Raw genomic sequence first — 22,544 nt, 5'->3', positions numbered from 1 at the left:
ACTCCATTGGCTAGTGCAAGGTGCAAATTAGCAACTGCGTTGCTATCCATCTTGTTCCACTTAGTATCGTTAGTGATCTTCACAGGCCTTTGTCCAATTGCCACCAAACAGTTATCTTTTCACAAAACTATTTTTATTCTCATTTTCCATAATGAGAAATTGTTCCCATTAAACTTTTCAATCTCATACTATGTCGCCATTTTGTTCACCAATATTATGACTGAACAACGACCCTACACAGAACCTGGCTCTGATACCACTGTTGGGGAGAAAACACGTGGGTCGAGTTTGGCTGACAATAATGGAATTGAGAAAACACAGCTAAAAATAGACACAAGTATTTACGTGGTTCACCTAATTTAGGCTACGTCCATTTGCAAGTATAGGAGGATTTTATTATAGTAGGAGAATTACAACACACTCTCTAAATATAAGGAGATAACAATAATTAATCTCTTTCGTAATTAGAAGAAAACAAATAGGAAATACTCTCTTAATTTTCTCTCTACTCAATTTGCTTTCTACAAATTTTTTCCTCTCTACATGCACTATTTTTCTCTCTACTTCAATCCTATATTTATAGGAAATTTAGCCACCACTTGCATTAAATTCCACTGCCTAATGAAGAGGAAAGGTGGATGGAATTTTCTCCACTTGTGGCTATCATTAGTTGGAAACTCCAATTTTGCCACCGTCACCATTTGCATGCATGTATGTATTTTTCTTAATCATTAAGAAATCAACAACCTTAACCATTTGGTCAAAAAATGTGGCTTTATGACTATTATCTACAATTTAGTTATATTGTTTAACCTCATTATAAGTTAGACAAAGTTAAGTTATAAACATAAAATCTTTGTATTATTAATCCACATTATAATAAATTCTTCTTTCCTCTGCCAATTATTTTGTTCTAGAGTTTGTGATCAATTACCTCATACTATGTCATCTTGTTTTCTCGTCTATTATCCCAATAAATTGGTATCAAAATTATCCGATGTTTTCTTTGTTGTTCATAACAACTCTGTATAGCATGATGCAAACAAATTTGTGGCACCTCTTAAAATTTGGTGTCGGTATTTTTCTTCGAAATCACCTAAACCAGACTAGAATAACATGTTCACTTCTGTTTCATTCTATATAAATTTAAATAATTTCGAGTCTCACAACTGAAGACTTGGAAGTTCTAGTTTGATTCTCCCTCAACTATAGAACCATTTTTTTTATTCTCTCTCAATCAAACTAAACATAAAGTTAATTTATATAAATTAACATGTGAGCCAATCATTTCCAATTCAAATCGATAATTTCCTGCACATTAAATCATTTAATCGCATGTCTTGAATTCTTTATTGGAATGGTCTTATGAGCCAAATTGAATTACGGACACCCCTGACCTAAACGATTATAATATTGAATCAAATATATAATATTTCTGAAGTTTCATAATAATTATTTTTTCCTTCCCCTCCATTTTGATTTCTCTATTGGTGATAATTTCTCGCTAGAACTTTCATCTGCCGATGAACTCTTTGCCAATGGCAAAATCCTCCCTGTTGAAGTCAAGAAATTCAAGCCCACAAAAGATATTTATCAATCCGAGCCTACTGAACCAAATCCATCTACAGATTCTCATAAAATTGTTGAAAAAGCAAATGAAGACACAGTTACTAAGAAGAAGACTCTCATAGAATTTTTATCAGACGCCTGTGATGAAGAAGAAAAGCCACCCACTAAGCCATTTTGGCAGTTCAGAAGAAGCATCAGTCTAAATTCTGACAATGGATTGCTTAGATCTTTAAAGTTTCTATCAAGAAGCAATTCAACTGGTTCGACTCTGAATCCGAACCCGAATCCGAAGCCATCAGCATTGCCAAAAGTTATTCAGAAGCAGAATTCAATGAAAGATCCACCAACTAGGAGCAAATACTCATCTACAAACTCTTCACTTTCCAGCCACAATTATTCCAATATTGCACCAAAAAGGCCTCCATTGAACAGGAGTACAAGCACATCTTATGGCAATGGAGTTCACATTAATCCAGTTTTGAATCTCTCTCCAAATTACATTGCCAAAGGTACTGTAACTTTATTTGGTTTAGGTTCATTATTCTGCAATGGCAAATCCAAAAAGAAGAAAAGATGATTCTTGATGTGTTCATCTTTTTGTACAGTTGTCATCCTTATTGAGCTCTGTATAATGGTTTGTACCAACTAAATTATTGTCTAAAGGAATCCTATGAGTTCAGTATAAAAGAAGACATGTTAGTTTAATTTTGAGCTTAAAAAGGTAAAAACTAAAAAGAGATTAATCCGTTACTACTCTGTTTCTAATGAGGTCACTTGTCCCTCAGTTTGTTAATGGAAATACCATTGTTAAAACATAAATAGTTATTCAACTTACATTAAAATTTCATGGTAAATATCAAATTTTATTTATTCTTTAGTAATAGTTGAAGTCCATATTTTATTTCGATTTGATCAGGCATTTGAAATCAGTATTTTTAGACTTGGACCGAACTAGTCGATTCAATCAAATAAACCAGAACCTGGTTTGTTTACAACGTAAAAATAGTAAATACCTAAAACGTGAAAGTTATCATCTTCCGATTAAATCATCATGACAGTTAATTTACTCTCTATTGTTGTTGTTCCATCTCAGTCGGACCCTTTTGTCCTCTATCTTTTTCAGTCAATGTCCCAGTCAGTTTCCAAACGTTGGTAGAAATTCATCATTGTTTCTTAGGAATATATCTGACATGAGAGACAACAATTTTGTGTAGAAAAAAAAAGGTTGAACCCCAACCTTAAGGGTCCTCCATCGCCCCTACTCTAGAGTATCACGAGGGAGGTAAATCGCAGGTTATGCCTCCAAGAGTATAGGGTGGAAGGATACTTGTACACTTGTACTTACCCAAGAGCCAAATCCATATTTCAGGATTCGAACCCTTAACGCGGCAGCTTCAAGCAAAGCTGAATTTCTCCACCCTCCTCTTTTACCACTTATAGATGTGCCTTGGGGGCACAATTTTGTGTAGTATCAACATGAAGGTTGTTCAAGCAGGACAATCCATTAGAAAACTAATGGATTTTAACAAAATCGCTAAACTAAAATAGCAAACCAAATTTTAGTGATACTTTACGAACGAAATAAATTTTAATAACTAACATAAAACTTCTCTTTAATCTAGGTGACTAATCGTCTTGTACAAAAAAATAAAATAAAATAATAATAATAATAATAAATAAATAATATAAACTTTGGCCTGGTATAAAAAACATATCTTGAACACATATAGTTGTTAATTAAATTTAAATTTTCGTTGGTGAAATTAATAGATTTAAACGGGGTCACTTGATTGAAATAAGTTTTAAAATGTTACATAAGTTACGACATGATAGAAGCACAGAAATGCAAGGCATAGTAGCATCAGGATGTCAAGTACTGGAGGGGACAGGAAAGCAAGGCATCCTTCTTTTATTTATTGCCATGCTATGCTTTTGTTTCTTTCAATTTTAATGTTCTGTCGCATGAGAGAATTATATGTATGACTGTGTTTTTTATTTTGAATTTTTAAGGCTTTTTGGTTTTTATAATGTTAATTGGTTGAAATACGTTGTCTTGAGTTTCCTTTAATTCAGGTCATTTTGACAATATCTATGGAGATTAGACCAGGGCCGGTTCCGTGATTATCGAGACTCGAGGCGAAGTTCAAAAATTAGGTTCCAAAATCAACGTAAATGTAAAATTCAGCGGTATATTATGCAAAATATTGTCAACTTAAAACTTAACATTAAAACAACAAACAAATATCTCAATCATCATACAATTAATGAAAAAAACTATTTTTCTTTTCCTTCTTTTAATATTAAGAAAAAAAACTTTTTGGGCCAGAATAGGCTCCCTATGGCTTTGGACCTAAGGCAGATGCCTCGGTTGTCTGGCCAGAGGACTAGCTCTGGATTAGACAAGGATTGAATCCTTGGGGTATTTTAGAAGTTAATCTATGATTAAGGGCTTTTCTATCATGGAATCACTTCACATTATTGCAACACCCAAGTCCAAGTCCCAGAATTATAATAGTATTCGCACAACAAAAAATAATTTGATAATCCCCAAAATCGTGCAAGAAACATGATTTTTTGAGTTTAACATCACTTCTCAGTATTGCAACGTCCACAAAACAGATGAGGTAAAGACCCCATTTGATCCCATTTTTTGGGGAAAATATGTTTCGAAAAATAGTAATTTTTTAAAGAATGTGTGATTAAAAAGTAAGAAAAAGTTTTGGGATGGCCGCAACCCAACAAAATTAAGCCCTCGTTTGGTTCTGATTTTTTACCCAAAAAAATCGATTTTTTGATAGTTACTTTCCTAAGTTAGTCGTTATTTTGATTTTTTCACTCACAGGTGTAATTCACTTTTCTCTCTAACGATCAAAAAATTGATTCTCAAAATTACTACCGAATAGGGCCTTAGTTTTTTTTGGTTGATTTCCTGCTCGTGTAGGCCTAGATGGGCTGAACAAGGGCCAGGTCATGCTCACTTGGCTGGACTGCCCCGAATTCGCACCTTTAACCCAATATGATTGCTATATTATGAACGTTTTCCAAAGTATAATACTTATTAGCTTAGATGTTTGTAAGTTATTACAGAATAAAGATTGACTTCTAACTTAATTGGTACATTTGATAGTAAACAATTTAGCTGAATATCACCTTTGATAGAAATATTGTCAAACTAGAATATAATATGTATGTTGGTGGATCAAGCTCGGCTGATGGTGGATCTAGAGTTGGTGGGGGTGAATTTGGCGGTGGTGGTAGTGGTGTTAATGGCTGTGGGAGCAGCAACGATGGTCTAGCAGTGGGGTGGGATGGGATGGGATGGGGAGGGGAGATGGTGGTTGTAAGTGTTAGTGGTGGTCATAAATTATTTGGTTGACTGTAACCATTAAATTGATTAATTCGTGACCAATAAATAATATGTGACTAATGAAAAAGATAAATTTTGACCAAGAAATAATATGCGACTTAAAAATTGTTAATTTGTGATTGTATAATAAGTTGTGACTTATAATAATTGTGATTTGTGACTTATATATGTTTGATTTGTGACCGATGAACAAATTATGACATATAAATTATTTGAATTATGATCGTAAAATAATTTGTCACATATAAAAATTTTGATTTGTGACAGAAAAATAATATGTGATTAACTAAATCGTTAATTTGTGATCAAATTGTATAGATTTTTGATCTTTATATATTTAATTAATAAAATGTATAATTAATTTTTAATAAATGCATTATTTTTTAAATTTGAAACATTTGTTCTTAGTTTTGAAATAGGTGATACTTATCCTCTTATTTATGAATTTTTCTTTGTTTCATAACTAGTTAAGAAGAGAGCTCAATGCCTTATATATTGGTTGTTTATTATATAATCTTTCGATGCTTAACATTTGGGGGAGAAAATGGAAGTGATAACTATTGTGAAGTAAACAACATGACATCAATGTTGAACCACGATCAAATATGAAACTTATATTCGAGTAGACTATAAAAAAGTTGGCATCAGTGCATTAGAAGTTGTGCTAGTTCATTTCATTTTATAAGTGTAGACAATTAAAATTGAAAGTCTACATCTACATGGTAATAATTTTGTGTCAATTTCTCTCTAAAGAAAGACGTTGAAGTTTGGGAGATTCATGTTTGGCTTGTGTTTTAATTCTAAAAAGTCAGAACAATATATCTCTTTCCTTGTTTAATCTAAACTCTCAAGTGTTTTGATCATCCAACGACGTTTTCTGGGTTACCCAACAGATTTATTTTGCAAAATTATAGCCTGAATGAAGTCACAGAAATATTTGAGATTCGAACACATTCAGAAAGCTTGACGTATTTGGACACGGGGGAATATGGGGACATAAAAATGGGGATGTGTCAACTTGTTCCAATCTGAAATAATAAGCTCATGAGTTTGGTCTTATTTCAACATCGAGAAATAGGAAGAAGCTTATAATATTGTAGCCATTCATGGTTATTTTGGATGGTTAATCTTTAATACTATGGCTTTCATGAACACCATGAACTGCGCAGTTACTATATAATCACATAGAGGCTATAGGTTGTTAAAGATGAACTAAATGATGATCCAATATCAAAGTAGTTAAATTGGGTTACGGTTAGCTTAAATTAAGAGATAAAAATAAAATACGATCCTTAATATGTTCGAAGAGACATTTTATGATGTGGATCAATTACTAGGGGTGAAAATTGGTCAGATTAGTTTGGTTCGAACCAATCGGAAACTGAACCAAACAATTCGGTTAGAATAAATTTCAAACCAAAATGAATTCAAAATTGGGTGTAAAGCCCAATTAATCGAAACCGAACAATCTAGGACCAATATGGCTAGTCCTAGGTGACAATTTCATTAAATTGAACTTTCAAACCCTAATAATAGAGTGAGGGAATGTTAGACAACATTCAACATATGAGGCATGGTCGAAAGTCAAAGAATTCAAGGTCTTACTAACTTTGTATATTAGTAGACTAATAAGAGTGCAAAATACCATATTTTCTCCTCTTAATTATTACATTCATGTGATTATATTATGCCAAAATGCACTCATTACTCTTACGTTTTGGTTTAGGTTGCATTTTGGTGAAAACGGTGAAATTTGGAAGAAACAAATGAAAAAGAACCAAAGTGAGAAGAAGTGGAAGTTTAGGGATCAAGTTGCAAATAATTCATAGATGAGATGGGCGATGGAATGATAATTCAAGAATACTAAGAGTCAATTGGGGGCAATTAGAAGTCAAAGGAAGTGAAATATGAGCATAACATCTTCACACATCAATTCTCAATCGAAAATGTTACGCATCGATTTCAGCCTCATATTGGGATCCATTTTTGACATGGAAGATGATCGAATTTGAAGATGGTTTCTGAAGAAAATTTGTAGCCCTTTGAGTTACCTTTCCAATGCATCTCGAATCATCTCAATCGAATATCGAGACAGAAAGCTATATCCAAAATACCAAAAGCTGTTCGGCTGAGAAAACCATGCGGCCGCCCACACTGTTACCGAAACTTGGAGGGCTAAAAACTTCATAACCCTGCGACCGCAAGGGTTATAACCATGCACAGCCGCATGGACTTTTTCTGTGACGAAAATTTTGCTTTCCTTAATCGACTCAAACACTTATGGTTACAAGGTTTCACATGACTTTTAAGCTCTAATCTCGACTAAAAACACGACCATTCACCACCTATCACTTTTCTTTGATTTTTGGCTCAAGAAATCCATGGAGAACTAAATTCTTTGGCGAAGCTACGAAGGATCTCGATCGGATTTGGTGATTTCAACATCTTTTCTTTCATGTAATGTGATTTTTATTGTCGAATAATTCTGAAATTTAGATTTCTTCTTTATTATTATACTTTTGATATTTGTTTAACTTTTATTAAATTGTTCATGGATTCAATTATGTTTTTTTCCATTGAATGATTAAAATATTGGTTGAATTTAAATTTAAATTGAATTATTGACGTGATTTGATTACTGCTCTATGCTTAAGGTATACTGTCGCTTTTTAAATCTTGTTTCAATAACTAAATGTGGAATATATTATTAGGAATTCTAAATTTCAGGATTGCAAGTGAAATTACAGAAATCTAGGTTTCCTTTATGAATTGGTAATTGAAATTGATTCAATTCTTATTAGATTTTTTATAGAATTAGGCACGCTCTTTCTATAGTTTGATCGAAAAATTTATTGAGTTTCAATTTCATTTATGTCATTGGTGAGTTATTTACTTCCGTATGCTTGATGTATATGGATGCTTCTTAATCTCATTTCAATGAACAAATGTGAGAATGTGTTATCAAAAGCCTAGATTTTTTAGCAGAATGCATGAATAATTGATGTTGATTGACCCAATTCGAAAGAGTGAATTCCGGTGCTTATACTAATTGCATACATTTTGATATTCAAACCACAATTCAAATTGATACATTTCTTTTATACAACTCGACCCTTTAAGTAATTTCTCATTTCCTTGTGGATACGACACCCCAAAACTGTACTACAATCACCGCGTTACACTTTGGGCGTAATCATAGACATAGATCGGACCATGTCAAGCTTGTATAGACCTACGGTTGTTAAATGGGACGAGCCATTCTCCAGTTCAACTCACCCCACTAGCAAGTCAAGCAATGATTTTCTCGTGTGAATGCGCGTAAAAGAGTCGACCAGCCTTCAAAATAACCGGGTCCAACACGGTTCTAGGACTAGTTTGTGCAGGTGCCAATTTGTAAGGTCAACACACTTTTAATTGGTCAGTCCAAAATTGGTTCTTGGTGTGGTCCCGACCAAGAATGATCATTAGCAATAACAAAGTGAAGGAATCCCATGACACTACAGTCAAGTACAACACTATAATAAGAAGATGAAGTGGACATGGATTGAAGTTAGCAAGTCTCCATCAATGGAATCACTGAATAAGAATGCTGCAAAATGTATGACTCTAAAATGCACAAAAACACAAACTGGAAGAAGCGGGCAGGTGGGACTCTTCACATCCTTAGAATGGTATGGAGAAAGACATGTCATTTGGTGAAGTTTTTGACATTTTGTCTATAAATAGAAGTTTGAAAAGGGTTTGTGAATAGGAAAAGGAAATGTAGATCACATAATGTTTTTCCATTTTGTTATTAGTTATCTTAAATTTGACAACTCCATAAAGCTGTAAACAATCAATTAAGCAAGTACATTTCAGCATCACATGTCAAGTAAGATTCACGATCATTTAAAAATTAGAGTTATACTACACGAACCGCGGGAGAGACCGCACACACACACACACACACACACACACATGGAGTGGGGATTTTTTAATTCATGCGGGACCCACTCGTCCCATGTGAGAGCGTGGTCATCCGTGTGGGTTGAGTGGCTAACTCTAAAAATTATCGTCCAATGTGATAAAATTATGTTTCAAAAATAATAATATAAAACCCTACCAGTAAAACTAAGACGTAAATTTTACTCTCATTTTTAGTAAACGTCAAGTGCATTCTAGTAACGATTTCATTAGTCCAGTCTAAAGTTCAAAAGCTCCGGTCATATATTGCACAATATTCAACATAACAATAAGTAAAATTTCCTATAAAATTTTTCGATAGGCTAAAAAGTCTTGTTCATTTATTTTCGCATTTTGGGGTCAATTATTAACTTAAGCATTCAAGGGTGTCTAGAGAAATACTCCGTCTTCTTTTTTTGTTTAACATATATTTCGCATTTTCAAAAATTATTTTTCAAGAACGTTAATAGTTGACAAATTTTGACGACGACAATTCTCAATCTTAATTGTTTGTCAAATTTATTCAATGGCGGTAATGATGCTGATTAATTTATCGACATAATATTGTGTAATATCCCATCAAATTATTTTACCATAATAGAGTTATGTATATATGTTAAAATTTCAACATCAAAAGTTTTGTAATAATTTCTTCAACATCAAAAGTTTTGTAATAATTTCTTTCTATTTGCATTATAATTATACTAGAATTATTGATCTTGACAACGATATTGCATATTTCTTGTACTCTCTATGCCAATCTTGACATCGAACAATTTATCTATAGCAAAGTTTGTCTCATGTGAAAAGAATCACATTTTAGATATAACGATTATGTACAAGTTTTAGTTTAAAGAATTTAGCAATACCAATATCATTGAAAATCCGGCCCTAAAAAGAATAAAATCGAAGAATGTGAAATAATGTTTTTGTAAAATAACGAAAAAGAATTCATTTATTGTATCCAAAGTTTGTTGTTAATAATCTTAGCTTTGTCATTGTCGCCTATACTAACAAAATTACAAGAATCAAGTAATATCATGTTAACTTGTCATGGGACAACTTATTTATTATAACTTACATAAACATTGTTATAACTCGATTTGATCTATGTAAAAGAGTATCAGGTTGAAAGAGCTAACTAGGTATTTGATTACCATCCGAAACTCCTAGGAATCTGATCAATCATCAATCACAAAATCCACATAACAATATTGCATTCAACTCTATAATCAAATGGTTTCATGGAAACAATTGTGTTGGTTTGCTGGAGAAGACAGATATACTAGATATTCTAACTGTTTTCCGTTGATTGAGACTAAAACGTTAATCAAATTATAAGAAATACTCAAAAAATAAATTAGTACATAAATAAATGATTTTTTTTTTAAATAAGTAATATTCTTGTTTAGTTGAATTACATTTTAGCAAATGAATGAAAATTCTTGTCCATATTTTGGTACATTAAAAGACACTTCAATACATTGAATTTAAACTCATCAAACATGGAAATATATTTTCTTAAGAGCAAATCATGGACATGATTGCCTTGGAGCTAGCTAGTGAAATTGTCTGCATCTAACTTACTTGTTAATGATTTAACCAATTATGTATTTAGATAGAAAATCGAACAATTAGTTTTTACAGATCAAGAATCAATTGAAGCAAGATACTTGTTATTTTTACTGGCCACACCCACATATGTAATGTCCAACCTTAAAATTTTGAGTAATGTTATTTAGTCCGACTGGAGTTGCAATTTCAATTTAGGTGGCGTTAATGTAACATTAATTGATATGTAAAATTAAATAACTTATTTAATTTTATATTTCATTTAACCTGTCATCTAGTATTCTCTAGTCTGGAGTTGCAACTTCGGTGAAACTATATAGCATTACTCTAAAATTTTAGCACGAGACAAAAATTAAAGCGCATGGAAATTCAAATAAATACCGTAAACTGTCGGCACATGAATGGTCCCCTTGGCCTTTAACTTCTACTTTTGTGACCGAAATCTACATTAGAAGGTGACTAACACAAGAGTTTATGGGTTTTCTTGTTTGAATTACATGAGCTTCTGTCACATCTTTTAAATGCACTGATGATGAAGGAAATTTAATGGGACCCTGAATAAACCCAATATATTTTTTGTCGGAATGAAAATTCATTCACAGTTTCTTGATTTTTGTCATGCCAACTACTTTTTGCTGTATTTTGTTTACTCGTAAGTCACATGTCCAAGAAGAAACTTCTCTTTCCTCGCTATTTTTCAACTCATCTATGATTATGCCTGCAAATCCATCTTTCAAATTAGGGTTTGTATTGAAAAATTTTGGGAGGAAAGAAAATGAGAAGGGAACCTATCCATTAACTATTGAGCATTGGTAAAGTTACCAGAAGGTAATATCGTATCTAACTATATATGTTTCCTCTCGTTTTCTTTTCCCTCTAATTTTCTTTTCCAAACATAACGCCAGACACCTATTCTCAACAAAATTTCACATGATAAGAAAAGCATCCAATCCAAATTAATTTCTGTTATTTTGTTTTCCAGTGTGTTCATTTGGCTCCATCAGTCCCCACAATTGTCATTAGTGCTTTCATGATTATTAGTAATTGATAACAAGAAATTTATTTCAATATATGAATTGGTCGAAAGTGAATAGGACATACCTAACTAGTCATCTCTCTCTCTCTCTCTCTCATTCAACCTACCAAAATATGTAGAGTATATCTGTTGTGTTCCATGATGTAACGTAAGGGCCACTTCTGGGATGAGCAAAAGTCCACAAGAAACACAAAGGCGCCGATTTGGGACATATACAAACAATTTTCAGACTTACTTTGCACCGAAAAGAAGGTGCGATCTTGAGGGAACAAATGGATCTTTTTCTTTTGACCATTTTTAGGGTTTTTAAATTTGGCTTTTGGGTGCTTAGCTAAGCATGCATTATCTTGTTTTCGTGCTTACACGTAAACTTTCTTAAACACAGAAGCCGTAATTGGTTGATTATTCATTATTTTTTAACAAAATCCAATCTTCTCTCCCAACCATTTTGGCTCAGTTCAATTGTAAAGTGACACTATCCATGTTATCTTTTCTTATCACTTTTTTACGCTAAGTCTATACTCTATCATATTTATATCAGCAACGAAATCAAGATTTTGATCCAGTGAGAACCAAATTTAACTACAAAAAGGATTTTAAAACACAAATTATATATATATATATATATATATATATAAATTTTATTTTTTTTTTAAGAAAAAAAGGAAAGTCACGCAGTCCAACTAGCCCCACCTCCCTCTGCCACTGATTTAGGTGGAATTAAAGTTAAAATAAATATTGAATAATGCTATTTGCAGTGAAGACTACCGGCAGTCGCCCTATGTGGCGTATACTTGGTAGTTTTTCATTTGATGTATAATTCAAAAAATAACTACCGTATCTATGTATCAAATACTAAATTGCTAAGTGTATACCACATAGGACGACTACTGGCAATTTTCACTGCAAATAGCATTACTCATAAATATTATACATTTTGACAACCTTATCAAATCTAATGCCTAAATTTATTATTGCCAATGCCTATTAATACCTGACCACATTCATGCTAGTTAAGCCTACCAAATTTCATATTCATAAAACGAAAAATCTATTAAAAGGTGTCTTTAATTCTACATTATTATTTTCTTGTATTTAACTCAAACTATTCTTATTGTCAGGTGCTGTTTTCTTGTATTTTACATTTTTTTTTATTCGGTCATTTTATATTGTCTGAATTTTATAGACTACAATTCAGAAATTCAGAATCAAGCTAATAAGATAGCCAGTGCATGAAGAAAATTTTCCTTGAGAAACAAATAAATAAATCTTAAAATGTACAAACTCTGACTACCCATAAATTAACATCGGCTTTCTAGCCAGCTGATTAGCCAAGCCAAACTTATCTTGAGAATGAACTCCTGAACTCCAAAGTCGTGTAGTGTCTCTTGTGAACGGACTAGGTTGGACCGGGTAGCATACGAACAAGATTTTAATTTATTCTTTATTCATTTTTGTCCTATGCAAATTGCAATCTTTCCTACGTCACTACATCTCGGCTAAATCTACGGCTCGGCTGGCGCGAGGCTGAGATGCAAATCAAGCCCAAATGTATCATCGAAATTGGACCCACCATCCGGTCTAGAAAATCTACTTAACGAAGGCCCATCTAGCTTCCCGGAATGGGCCTTAACCGGTTGACCCGTGACACTTGTCAAGCTGGATTCCGCTACACTGCTGGCATACGATAAGTTCCCTATACCCCTCCCAGTTGTAGATGCTGGAAACACACACCCATGCGACACATGGAAGGGAGGTGCGGCGCGTGGAACGTAAACCCACGACGGAGACTGCTGTACCGCCGCGGGAAGAACCACATGACCCGTCGGAGAAAGTAGATGAGGAGGCGGAGCAAAGGCGGAGACTATAGGATTTCTCATATAAGACACGGCGGCGTTTCTGTTTGCTTGCATTTGTGCACGTTTCAATTGTTGCCTCTCTTTCTTGTGGGCGTTTTGATGGCCACCTAAGGCCTGTGAATTAGCAAACTCCCGGCAGCAGTACTGGCACTCGTATTTCCGTCCTTCGGGCGTCGGAAAAACGCCAGACTCCGACGACCCTGCTCGTCTTTTGGTGGATTCTACCTCTTCTTCTTCTGTTACGTTAAAACCAAAGAGCTTCAAGCCTCCATTACTTATTTTACTCTGATACTCTAGCTCTGCCATATCCATATATATGTATGTGTTTTTTCTACCGAGAGAAAGAGAAAAATTTAGAGAGTTGATACATATGTGGGGTACTTATACAAGTTTACAAGAGTTTAAGCTTCTGTGGGCAGTGTAAAGGATAGATACAATGCATATATATAGAGGGGGGGGGGGGGGCTGCGGACATCCCTAGAAAGTTGAGAGTAAATTAGGGTGAGATCCGCTATCTATTTTTGTTGTTTATCCAATTGTAAATTGACACATCACAAAACATTAAAGTTGTCATCCAGTTTAATTTTCGAACCTTAACATCGATTTTAATTTTTCATGATGTTTTAATTTGTAATTAGATGGATAGCAAATTGAAAATCAGATCTTACCTCGAGTAAAACTGGGGGCAGTACCCAAAGAAACACTTGGGGACCCGATGGATTGCATTTGGTTTTTTGACATGATATACTCCATTTTCAAATCACCAGGACTGGAATACCTAAAATACCCTTGAATTTCAGATTCCAAATTTGTACTAAAAACTAATAATTAATTATAGTACATGAATTTGAAGGGCAAATGTCAATTCATTTTGCTGTTTTTGTTGTGTTAATGTAAGAAAAGTGGAAGCTTAAGTAAAGAATGTGATGCATGTGAGTGTTGTAGGGTGGTTGAACTATCAAATGATTAAGTTTTGCCCCATGTAATCTATAGTAAATGATGTCTTGTTCTTCATTTTTTCTTGTTTTCTGATAATGTTCATATTGTCATTTGGCCCCATCATCCTGTCTAGAAAATCTTCTTAAGAGGTCATGGGCTCAAGGCACCTTCACGTCAAAATTTTGAATTTCACATAATTCCGTTCAGTTCAATTAAACAGATTTATCAGATTTCTGCCCAATAAATAAATAAATAAATAAAATAAAAAACCCTAGTTAGTTCTTCTAGTTTGAAAGGGATTTATTTGTTAAACGGTCCAAATACATCACTAGGACTATACCATATTTGGAATATTGGAATCTATCCATCCAATACGATTTTAAAGGTTGAACCCCAACCTTGAGGGTTCCCACCACCCTGTCCCTAGAGCATCGTGAGAATGGTAAATCGCAAGATGTGCCCCAACAAATCAAAGAATAAGAGTTTACCTGTACATTGATAACTATAAATGCAAGTAATGTAAAAATAATTTAAAAAGGCAGGTGCATATATCTTGTGTGATGACACATATGATTTTTTTCCTATTCTTCAATTGTATTTAGTTATAAGGTAAACGTTATATTCACAATGTTACATTATTGAATGTTAAGATGACATTTATGCTATTAAGAAATATAATGAAATTGTAGTGCAAGTAAAGAATAATAAGGTTGTTAATCAATACTTTCTCTCTCAAGTGTTTGATTGCAGTCTGCAGAACATATAGAAGCATTCCAATAAAAAGATGTCTGTCAGCATACAGCCTAAATACTTGTGAAACCCAGATCTTTGCCTCCAAAATTCAGTGGTGTGGGTATTTGTACTCAGTTTCCTATCCATACTTGGAATATATAAGAGGAACGAGCCCCAAGGATCCTCTGCACATATATATTTATAAAGCTCACTGCCCATTTCCAATTTCAATTTCCATGGTGGTGTTCGTGTTCATGTGAATTCTGACTCCCTCAACAAAAAAATAGTGTTTGCTTGTATAGAACATCGTTTGCATTCACTCTACCTGTCCCCTAATGACAATAAAATATATTGATGTGTTTCACAAAGTTAAAAAGTCTTTAAAAAATATTAAATATATGAGAAAATTTTCACCTGAACCTAGCGATGCATGGATTAACATTCGATGCAATACTTGAAGTACTTTGCATACGAGGAATGGCTTGTCCTCATAAAGATACTCTATTAACTTAGAGATGAATTTTATTTCAAAATTTGAAGTTTTTAGTTCCTTTATTTAGGAAATTAAAATGGAGATCAATATTAGCTAGGTACTTAATGTTACGCTCTTTGTTTGATAGAACTTTGTTAAAAATCTAATCAAAAGCTTTGTAAAATAATTGTAAGTTTGCAAGAGTGTGTGTCACATCTTACAAGTTAGAATGGAGCCCAAGTTTACATGTTGATGATGGATTATTGTCTAGTATGTTTGCGTGATTGACGTTGAAATTTACATTGTTTAAACATTGCTTTCCTTGTATAAGATCTCCCAAAATCTTACAACTACGTGAGTAGAGAGAGAATGTGGGGGTGGGGTAAGGTGGGGTGTAAATGGGATGGGGCGGAGTGGGTTTACAAAAGCATAGTTGATTAAAATTGAGTGGAAAATGTGTTAATCAAAGAGATCTTCCAAAGTCTTCACCACAACTCCAAGAATGACCCACCATGTCTTCTCTTTACATCTTCTCTCACTTAATTGGTCAAATTTTCTATACATAAAATCCGAATTAAGCATAATTATCTTGGTTGAAAGTTTGTGAGTTTTGGTTTAGGAATAAGCAATTATGAAAATTGGTTATATTATTTATAAGCAATTTTTCACTCCAATACTCCAACCAGCATTTATATAAGTATAATCATGATAAGCTATGAAAGTCAAATTGACTTTTGAAAAAAGAATTTGTCATATTTTATAGAAAATGTTTGGGACATTATTACAGACAAGATATAACGTAATTAAATAAGAGAAAAACTTAATTTGTAAATAATTGTGCCAAATCCTTTTAATTTTAACTTGCTAAACATATTACTAAAATTTAAGAATCGATTTGAGACTATAAATTCATCTCTTGAGATCTTAACTTGGGTAGTTTTATTTTGTCGAGCTAGTTTCTATATGGTTTGTGAAGATACATTAAATAAATATTATTTTAAAAGATTAATTAACAAAATAATCTCTAATTCTTTTGATCATTTTATTTGGTAGATAAGAAATTTGGTTTTGGTTTTCTTTGTCGCTTAGTTTCTAGACTATTATTTTTCTCAAATTGGCAAATTTATGTAATTTTTTATGAGCAATGCTATAAGTACAGATTTTTTTCAATAGAATTGATACATGAAGACGGATGTCTTCTTGTAATTGGTTGTTGTCAAAAATAGTTTTTGACAACAGCAAATCACAACAAGACAACTGTCTTTCTGTACCAATTCTGTAAAAAAAATAATTTGTACTTGTAGAGTTTTCCATTTTTTATAAGTACTATAATGGTGGGAGTCGGGACCAAGCTGTCGTTTGCATGTTTAGTAGGGAGCTAAAATTATGGTCATAGATTAAGGAAGAAATTAGGATCCCAGTAGTGAATACAAATTGTTAATTAATTCATCTACTTTTAAGCTTTGGAAAATATGGATCAATGATTTTTTGGAGATCTTTTCAATGGCTATGTGGCTCAAGAAGTTGGTTTGACAAGAAAGATAATGTAATGAAGTGACCCTCGTAGTTTTATTGTAAGCGGTTGTACTCATAAAGATTGGAAGTTTACATAAAGTAGTTTAGACTCTCAACGAATGGCTAACTATAACGTTGTACTCTAAACTGTTTAGGATGATCATTTCCAATTTCTTACGCAGTAATATGTTTGATACACTAAATTAAATGGATTTAAATATGCAGTAATATGTTTTGGTACACTGAATGGGGAACTGCTGCAAGTGATGATGTTTCTCTAAGCAATATTTGCTCAGTCAGAATTGAGTCCAAAAAGATCTTTGGGGCCGAAACAACCACCAGAGCTTTATTAAGAAAGTGTCCACCACGTCCTCTAACCTCCTAAAACCTAGTCCACCCATTTCAATTGGAAGACAAACATATTTCCATCTCCTCCAATACAAGCAACGTGCCTAATCCTTAAAATCTTATAGAAATCGCTCAAAAATGTTCTCAAATTTCTTCAATACAACCTTGGGAGGTCTCGTAATCTAAAGAAGACAAAGTAGTATGGAGGATAGCACAAATCTCAACAAAATAATCCGTCGTCCATAGGAAAGTAATCGAGAAGCCTAGCCTAAAATTTAGCTCCTAACTTTCTGAGAGGTTATCATAAATAAAGCTCCTCTTGGTCCTCTTAAATAATGAACCCCAAAATAAGTAAATGGTTGCTACTGATGCTTAAATCCAGTCAAGAACAAAAGTCTCATGACCTGAATAAATGATATCGTCTATGTAGTATTAAACCACTTTTGTCTCTGTTCACCAACTGGCCAAATATCCCATCGCAATGCTCCAAACAGTCAAGACTCTTCCAATAGTCTGTTTCTGACCATTGGCGAATATGATCATATCGTCAGCAAATGAAAGGTGTGAGACAAGAATACTACCTCCATGTCGATGATGCATATTGGGATAGGCCTAGAATTTCTAAGTGAGCAGGCGTGAAAAATAGTCTGCAACGATAATAAATAGGAAAAGTGAAATGAAGTTGCCCTATCTGAGATTGCGTAATGATGAGAAAAATACACAAGGATGGCCATTCAAGAGTGTCGAGAACCGACACTCAGATATGCACCGTTTGTTCTCGTCTATCTTTAAGTGATCGAATGCAAATGCCGCAAGTATAGCATACAGGAATCCCCAATCCATACAATCGTATGCCTTAGCCATGTCAAGCTTCAGCATAGTATTCCCCGCTTGTACTCAATTATTCAAAGTATACAAGAGCTCCCAAGGGTTTGTGATGACGTAGAACTTCTTGGTTAAACAAGGATGGAAGACGTCATTGTCAAAGGAAGATGTGATAATCATGTGTGGGTCATGATATTATATTACTTTGTTTGAGGGGAATTGTGAGAGATGTTCGAACAAAAAGTTTAATATTAGTTGTACATGAACATAGTCTTGAGTTTACAAAGGAAATTGAAGTAATTCACTAAACATCTTAGCGTGAATAGATCTTCATTTTCCTATCTCATTATAACCCCTTTGGAAACATGAATCTAATCATTCTAAATTCCCCAAGATTTTATATCCAAACATGTTAAGACAACATAGTCAAAACTAACCATACATGTATGTTTAAGGAAAAAAGAAGAGATAAGCACATGGCCACTCCATTGTTACAGGGAAATTACATGTGACTGTGCATCCATTGTTCCAACTGGTCTCTCACCTGTTCAAATTAACATGTTGGGACACTGTGTTAGATTTTTTTGTAGAGCCCTACAGGAGAACTCCCCCAATGACCTACCCCAACTGGGGGTGGGGTAAGGGACCCCTACTGTTTTAGAATTCGTGTAGTGTTTTTAGCATTTCCCAATCAACTTTATCGAGCTAGTTAGTTGATTAATCAACAAATTTCCTGAAGTTATGGTTCCACCACCTAATATTAAACACTTTTAATGACACTAATCATGATGTTGTTAATTGAAGTCTTCGTCGAATTATCTTTTAAGATCATCCGAATCACAATTGTGGCCCACCTAAATGTATTTATCATGAAAATCAAACCAATGAAAGCTCATTTTTTTTGTCCATGTTAGTTTAAGATTATTAATTTGAGACATGATGCTATCATCATACAACCCCATTAACTTTCAAATCATGTTTGCTTCCTTTTACAACCATAGCTTTGGAAGGATAAAAAATAAAAAAAAAATAAAAAAATAAAAAAGGGAAGAAAAAGACAACTATAATTTGACTTACTTTACAAGTTGTAATCCTTTTTAGATACGTTTATAGCATATTTAAGTTATAAAAATTATATGGGCATGACTCAATTTTATTCATATAAAACATAATCTCTTATAAAGATGACAAATTTGTTTACTATTTTTTTCATATAAATGCCCCTTCACTGGTAGGTCAAATACATTTTTTTCCTCAAATATTTGAATGAACAATTTTCATAAATAGGAGACGACGAGACTTGAACTTAAGGTATTTGTAGTTTAGATGTCATGAGAATCACATTATCTAAATACTCAGGTTATTAAAGAAGGAATATACGATCAAATTTATTTTTATTTTCAATTTAGATGAAACTTAGATTCAAGACGTCTATCTATTCTAAAATCATATTGAAGTTCCTTATATAAAACCTTTTAAATTAATTGATTCAAATATATAATACAACCAATAAATTTAATCACATAGTTCTTTTCCTTAAACCCATATTCCAAATGCATCTTCCATGCATTCCAATTGACACTATCTACTTTATTTAAATACACAAAGTTGAAGTGTGGTGGAGCTTGCTCTAAGTCATGTGAAATGGCTCTCTCTTCATGTATGTATAGTAAAATATATATTAACATCTTAATCAATCAATTAATTAGTCATTAACTGAATCAGAATCCTAAGCCTATAATACATTCTAAAATGTGTATAATATTTAAACCATCCTTGAATTCATAATAGAAATAATTGAAAGTCCCGTGAACTGAGAGGTGGAAGAAAGGGAAGTTAGTCAACCGATGAGACAAATTAAGCGTGGGAATTGAGTGGTCATTCTCCGGCTACATAAACACCACATAACATGTTAATTGAGAGAAACATCCGCATGTAACGGGAATTAATTAATTTTTCAACTCTGGACGAAAAATTTATTTTTTAGCAACGTAGACGAACTTTTGGGTAATTCTAGTTTAGCCATCGCTATTTCAAATTATAATTTTTTATATTATTTTCAACCACACAATAGAATAGAAATCTGTTCCTTCTTTTTCAACCACACATCCTCCCAAAAATTACTATTCGAAAAATTATAAATTGAAATAACGAGGCCAAGAATTAATGTTGGACAAAATTTTCTTGATCTTGCCATCTATACTAGGACTATTCACATCAAATGATAGACCAATTTTTATTTTTTTGGGTGATTCTTTTTTCTTAGGTTGAACCCTATTTAAAACACAAGATTTTAGAAATGAACTATGTTAAGAGAAGATTATGTATTTGTAGTGTTTTGGTTGCTCATAATAGAATTTAGAATTGTTGATAAAATACGACAATAAGCCAATGGTTCGAGAGCCTGAGCAAATAACCAAGTACAAGCATTAGCTTTACCAATAGTTAAAAGATATCAATTGTAAGCCCCAAAAAAAAAAATAATAATAATAATAATAAATAAAAACTACAATAATTGTCGAACTGTTCAACGATACATGAAAGAGAAGCAATTTATCTAAATATTAAAATTCTATTTCCACCAAACATGCATGATGATTCATTCATCAATTGTAGTATATATGCATGTGAGTAGCTCATTAACAAAAGAGTGAATCTATACATTTTTTGTACATCACAACATGATTGGATTTCTTTAAGAAAGAACCTCAGATAAACAATCCTTAAAAGTCTTGTAAGTACTTGCATCATAAATGAATGCAAGTTGATGAAATTTGTCTCCACATAAACCAAAAATTCAATAGAAGGAATTGTTTCAAATGAATTGTTTAAGGGTATCTCTTCATATAAAATTATCAGCTAATATATTTATGTTTATACAAATCTCAGGAACATATAACCTAAGACAGGGTGGTTATTTCTTGGTACGAACCTGTTTTATAGTTGCGAGTTAGCTTATACCCTTTATTTTATTGGGAGGTCTTTAGCCTGGAGAACATGCTATAAATTTTGGGCATTTTAGGTTGTAGGAAGATACAGACAAGCGATGTAAAATGAAACATTATAGAAATATGTGATATGGGTTATTATAATTTAGCTTAGTCCTGTCCTAAACAAGAGTATAATTAAAAAGACATACAGATTCCGTGGACAATAAATGGTAAAGATAAAGACAAATGAACCAATGTAGCGATCAAATTGTAAACTAGAGAACCTTGTTTTCAGCCGTTCTTTTAAGTAGAAAGATCTTATTCATTTTGAACTAATTTCATTATAAAATTTTGTGCTACGGCCTGGGACAACCACCAGAGGAAAATGGTCAACTGAGGAACCATGTCTGTAAACAAAATGGGGTCAGAAAATGAGTCTTTCATTTCAAGATGCCCGCAAGCCCCGACTCAAAGTAAGAAAGAAAAAAAGCCCTAGGGAAATAGATAGTCAAGTATTAATTTATTTTACCAATTCACCTTATCATAGTAGGTTAAAGATTATTTCTTTTACAACTGAAGTCGAGGGTTCAATGATTGATATCTCCCTCCCATCCATGGGCGGAGCCATGTGAGGACGAGTGCGGGCATAATTTTTAGGCCCAAAACAAATTTTTTTTTTTTTTAAAGCAATATCCCACGATTTTACTTGATTTTAGATATAAGTTGATTTGGACTTCGCTTATCAAAATATGAAAACTTGCAAAACTGTCATTTTTAGATTTTTTTTTTTTATAGTTTTATCATCATTAAATTTATGATCAAAATTCAATGTTCGACGTGGGTTAAATTATGCCTACACTGAACAAATTACCTGGCTCCGTCCCTGCAGTCCCATCACTAAATTTTTTTTTGGTTCAGATATACTTTTTTCTATTGAATGCAAACAAGAAGAATATGATAACCAGAAACATATGGTGACACCTGAGCTTCAAACATCATAGTTTAGTAGTTTACATTCAAGTTAGCATCAACAGACAAGCAAACCAAAGCATAACTAGCAACCAATTTGCAACACCTTTAGGATTTAATAAGTATAAAGCTAGTTATACCAAAGAAACATAATAAAGGTAGTTGAACATCTAGTCAGTCACCATTAATCTCAACATTAAACAAAATTATTTGTCCTAATCTCAAAAAAGGCAAGTAAACAACATAGCTATTGTACGTCAAAGTATAAAGTAAAATACAACCTTCTTTAGAGAAGACGAACAACAAGTATATTCGAAAACAACTTGGAAGAGTTCCAAGAAACAACCTTACCTGCATATATCATAATCATAGTTACACGTTTTGTAAAATGTGCACAATATTTTGACGCCACTTATCCCATTGAAGATTATACTCGTGGAAAAAAATTTAAGCTACAAATGCCCAAAAA

General features: G+C 33.0%; 2 protein-coding genes across 2 annotated transcripts; one reads left to right on the top strand and one right to left on the bottom strand.

Annotated features, from left to right (window-relative positions):
• Positions 1-216: 216 nt before the first annotated feature.
• LOC111390457 lies at positions 217-2,153 on the top strand. Its single transcript, XM_023015506.1, has 2 exons — positions 217-337; positions 1,464-2,153. The coding sequence occupies exons 1-2, from the start codon at positions 217-219 to the stop codon at positions 2,144-2,146; spliced, it is 804 nt and encodes a 267-aa protein (XP_022871274.1). The 3' UTR covers positions 2,147-2,153.
• Positions 2,154-12,715: 10,562 nt separating this feature from the next.
• LOC111390451 (zinc finger protein GIS3-like) lies at positions 12,716-13,756 on the bottom strand. The gene has a single exon (XM_023015499.1). It carries the CDS (start codon positions 13,655-13,657, stop codon positions 12,992-12,994), a length of 666 nt encoding a protein of 221 aa, XP_022871267.1. The 5' UTR covers positions 13,658-13,756; the 3' UTR covers positions 12,716-12,991.
• Positions 13,757-22,544: the final 8,788 nt, after the last annotated feature.

This window comes from Olea europaea, unplaced genomic scaffold (genome assembly GCF_002742605.1).
Source record: "Olea europaea var. sylvestris unplaced genomic scaffold, O_europaea_v1 scaffold682, whole genome shotgun sequence".
In the NCBI taxonomy this organism is placed as follows: domain Eukaryota; kingdom Viridiplantae; phylum Streptophyta; class Magnoliopsida; order Lamiales; family Oleaceae; genus Olea; species Olea europaea.
Note: the sequence above shows the minus strand (reverse complement) of the source record. Positions and strands in the feature narration are given on the sequence as shown.

Coding starts and splice junctions, on each gene's coding strand:
- LOC111390457 (XM_023015506.1), top strand. CDS start 217: ATGACTGAACAACGACCCTACACAGAACCTGGCTCTGATACCACTGTT. Junction 338..1,463: donor ACAGCTAAAAATAGACACAA/GTATTTACGTGG, acceptor ATTATTTTTTCC/TTCCCCTCCATTTTGATTTC.
- LOC111390451 (XM_023015499.1), bottom strand. CDS start 13,657: ATGGATATGGCAGAGCTAGAGTATCAGAGTAAAATAAGTAATGGAGGC.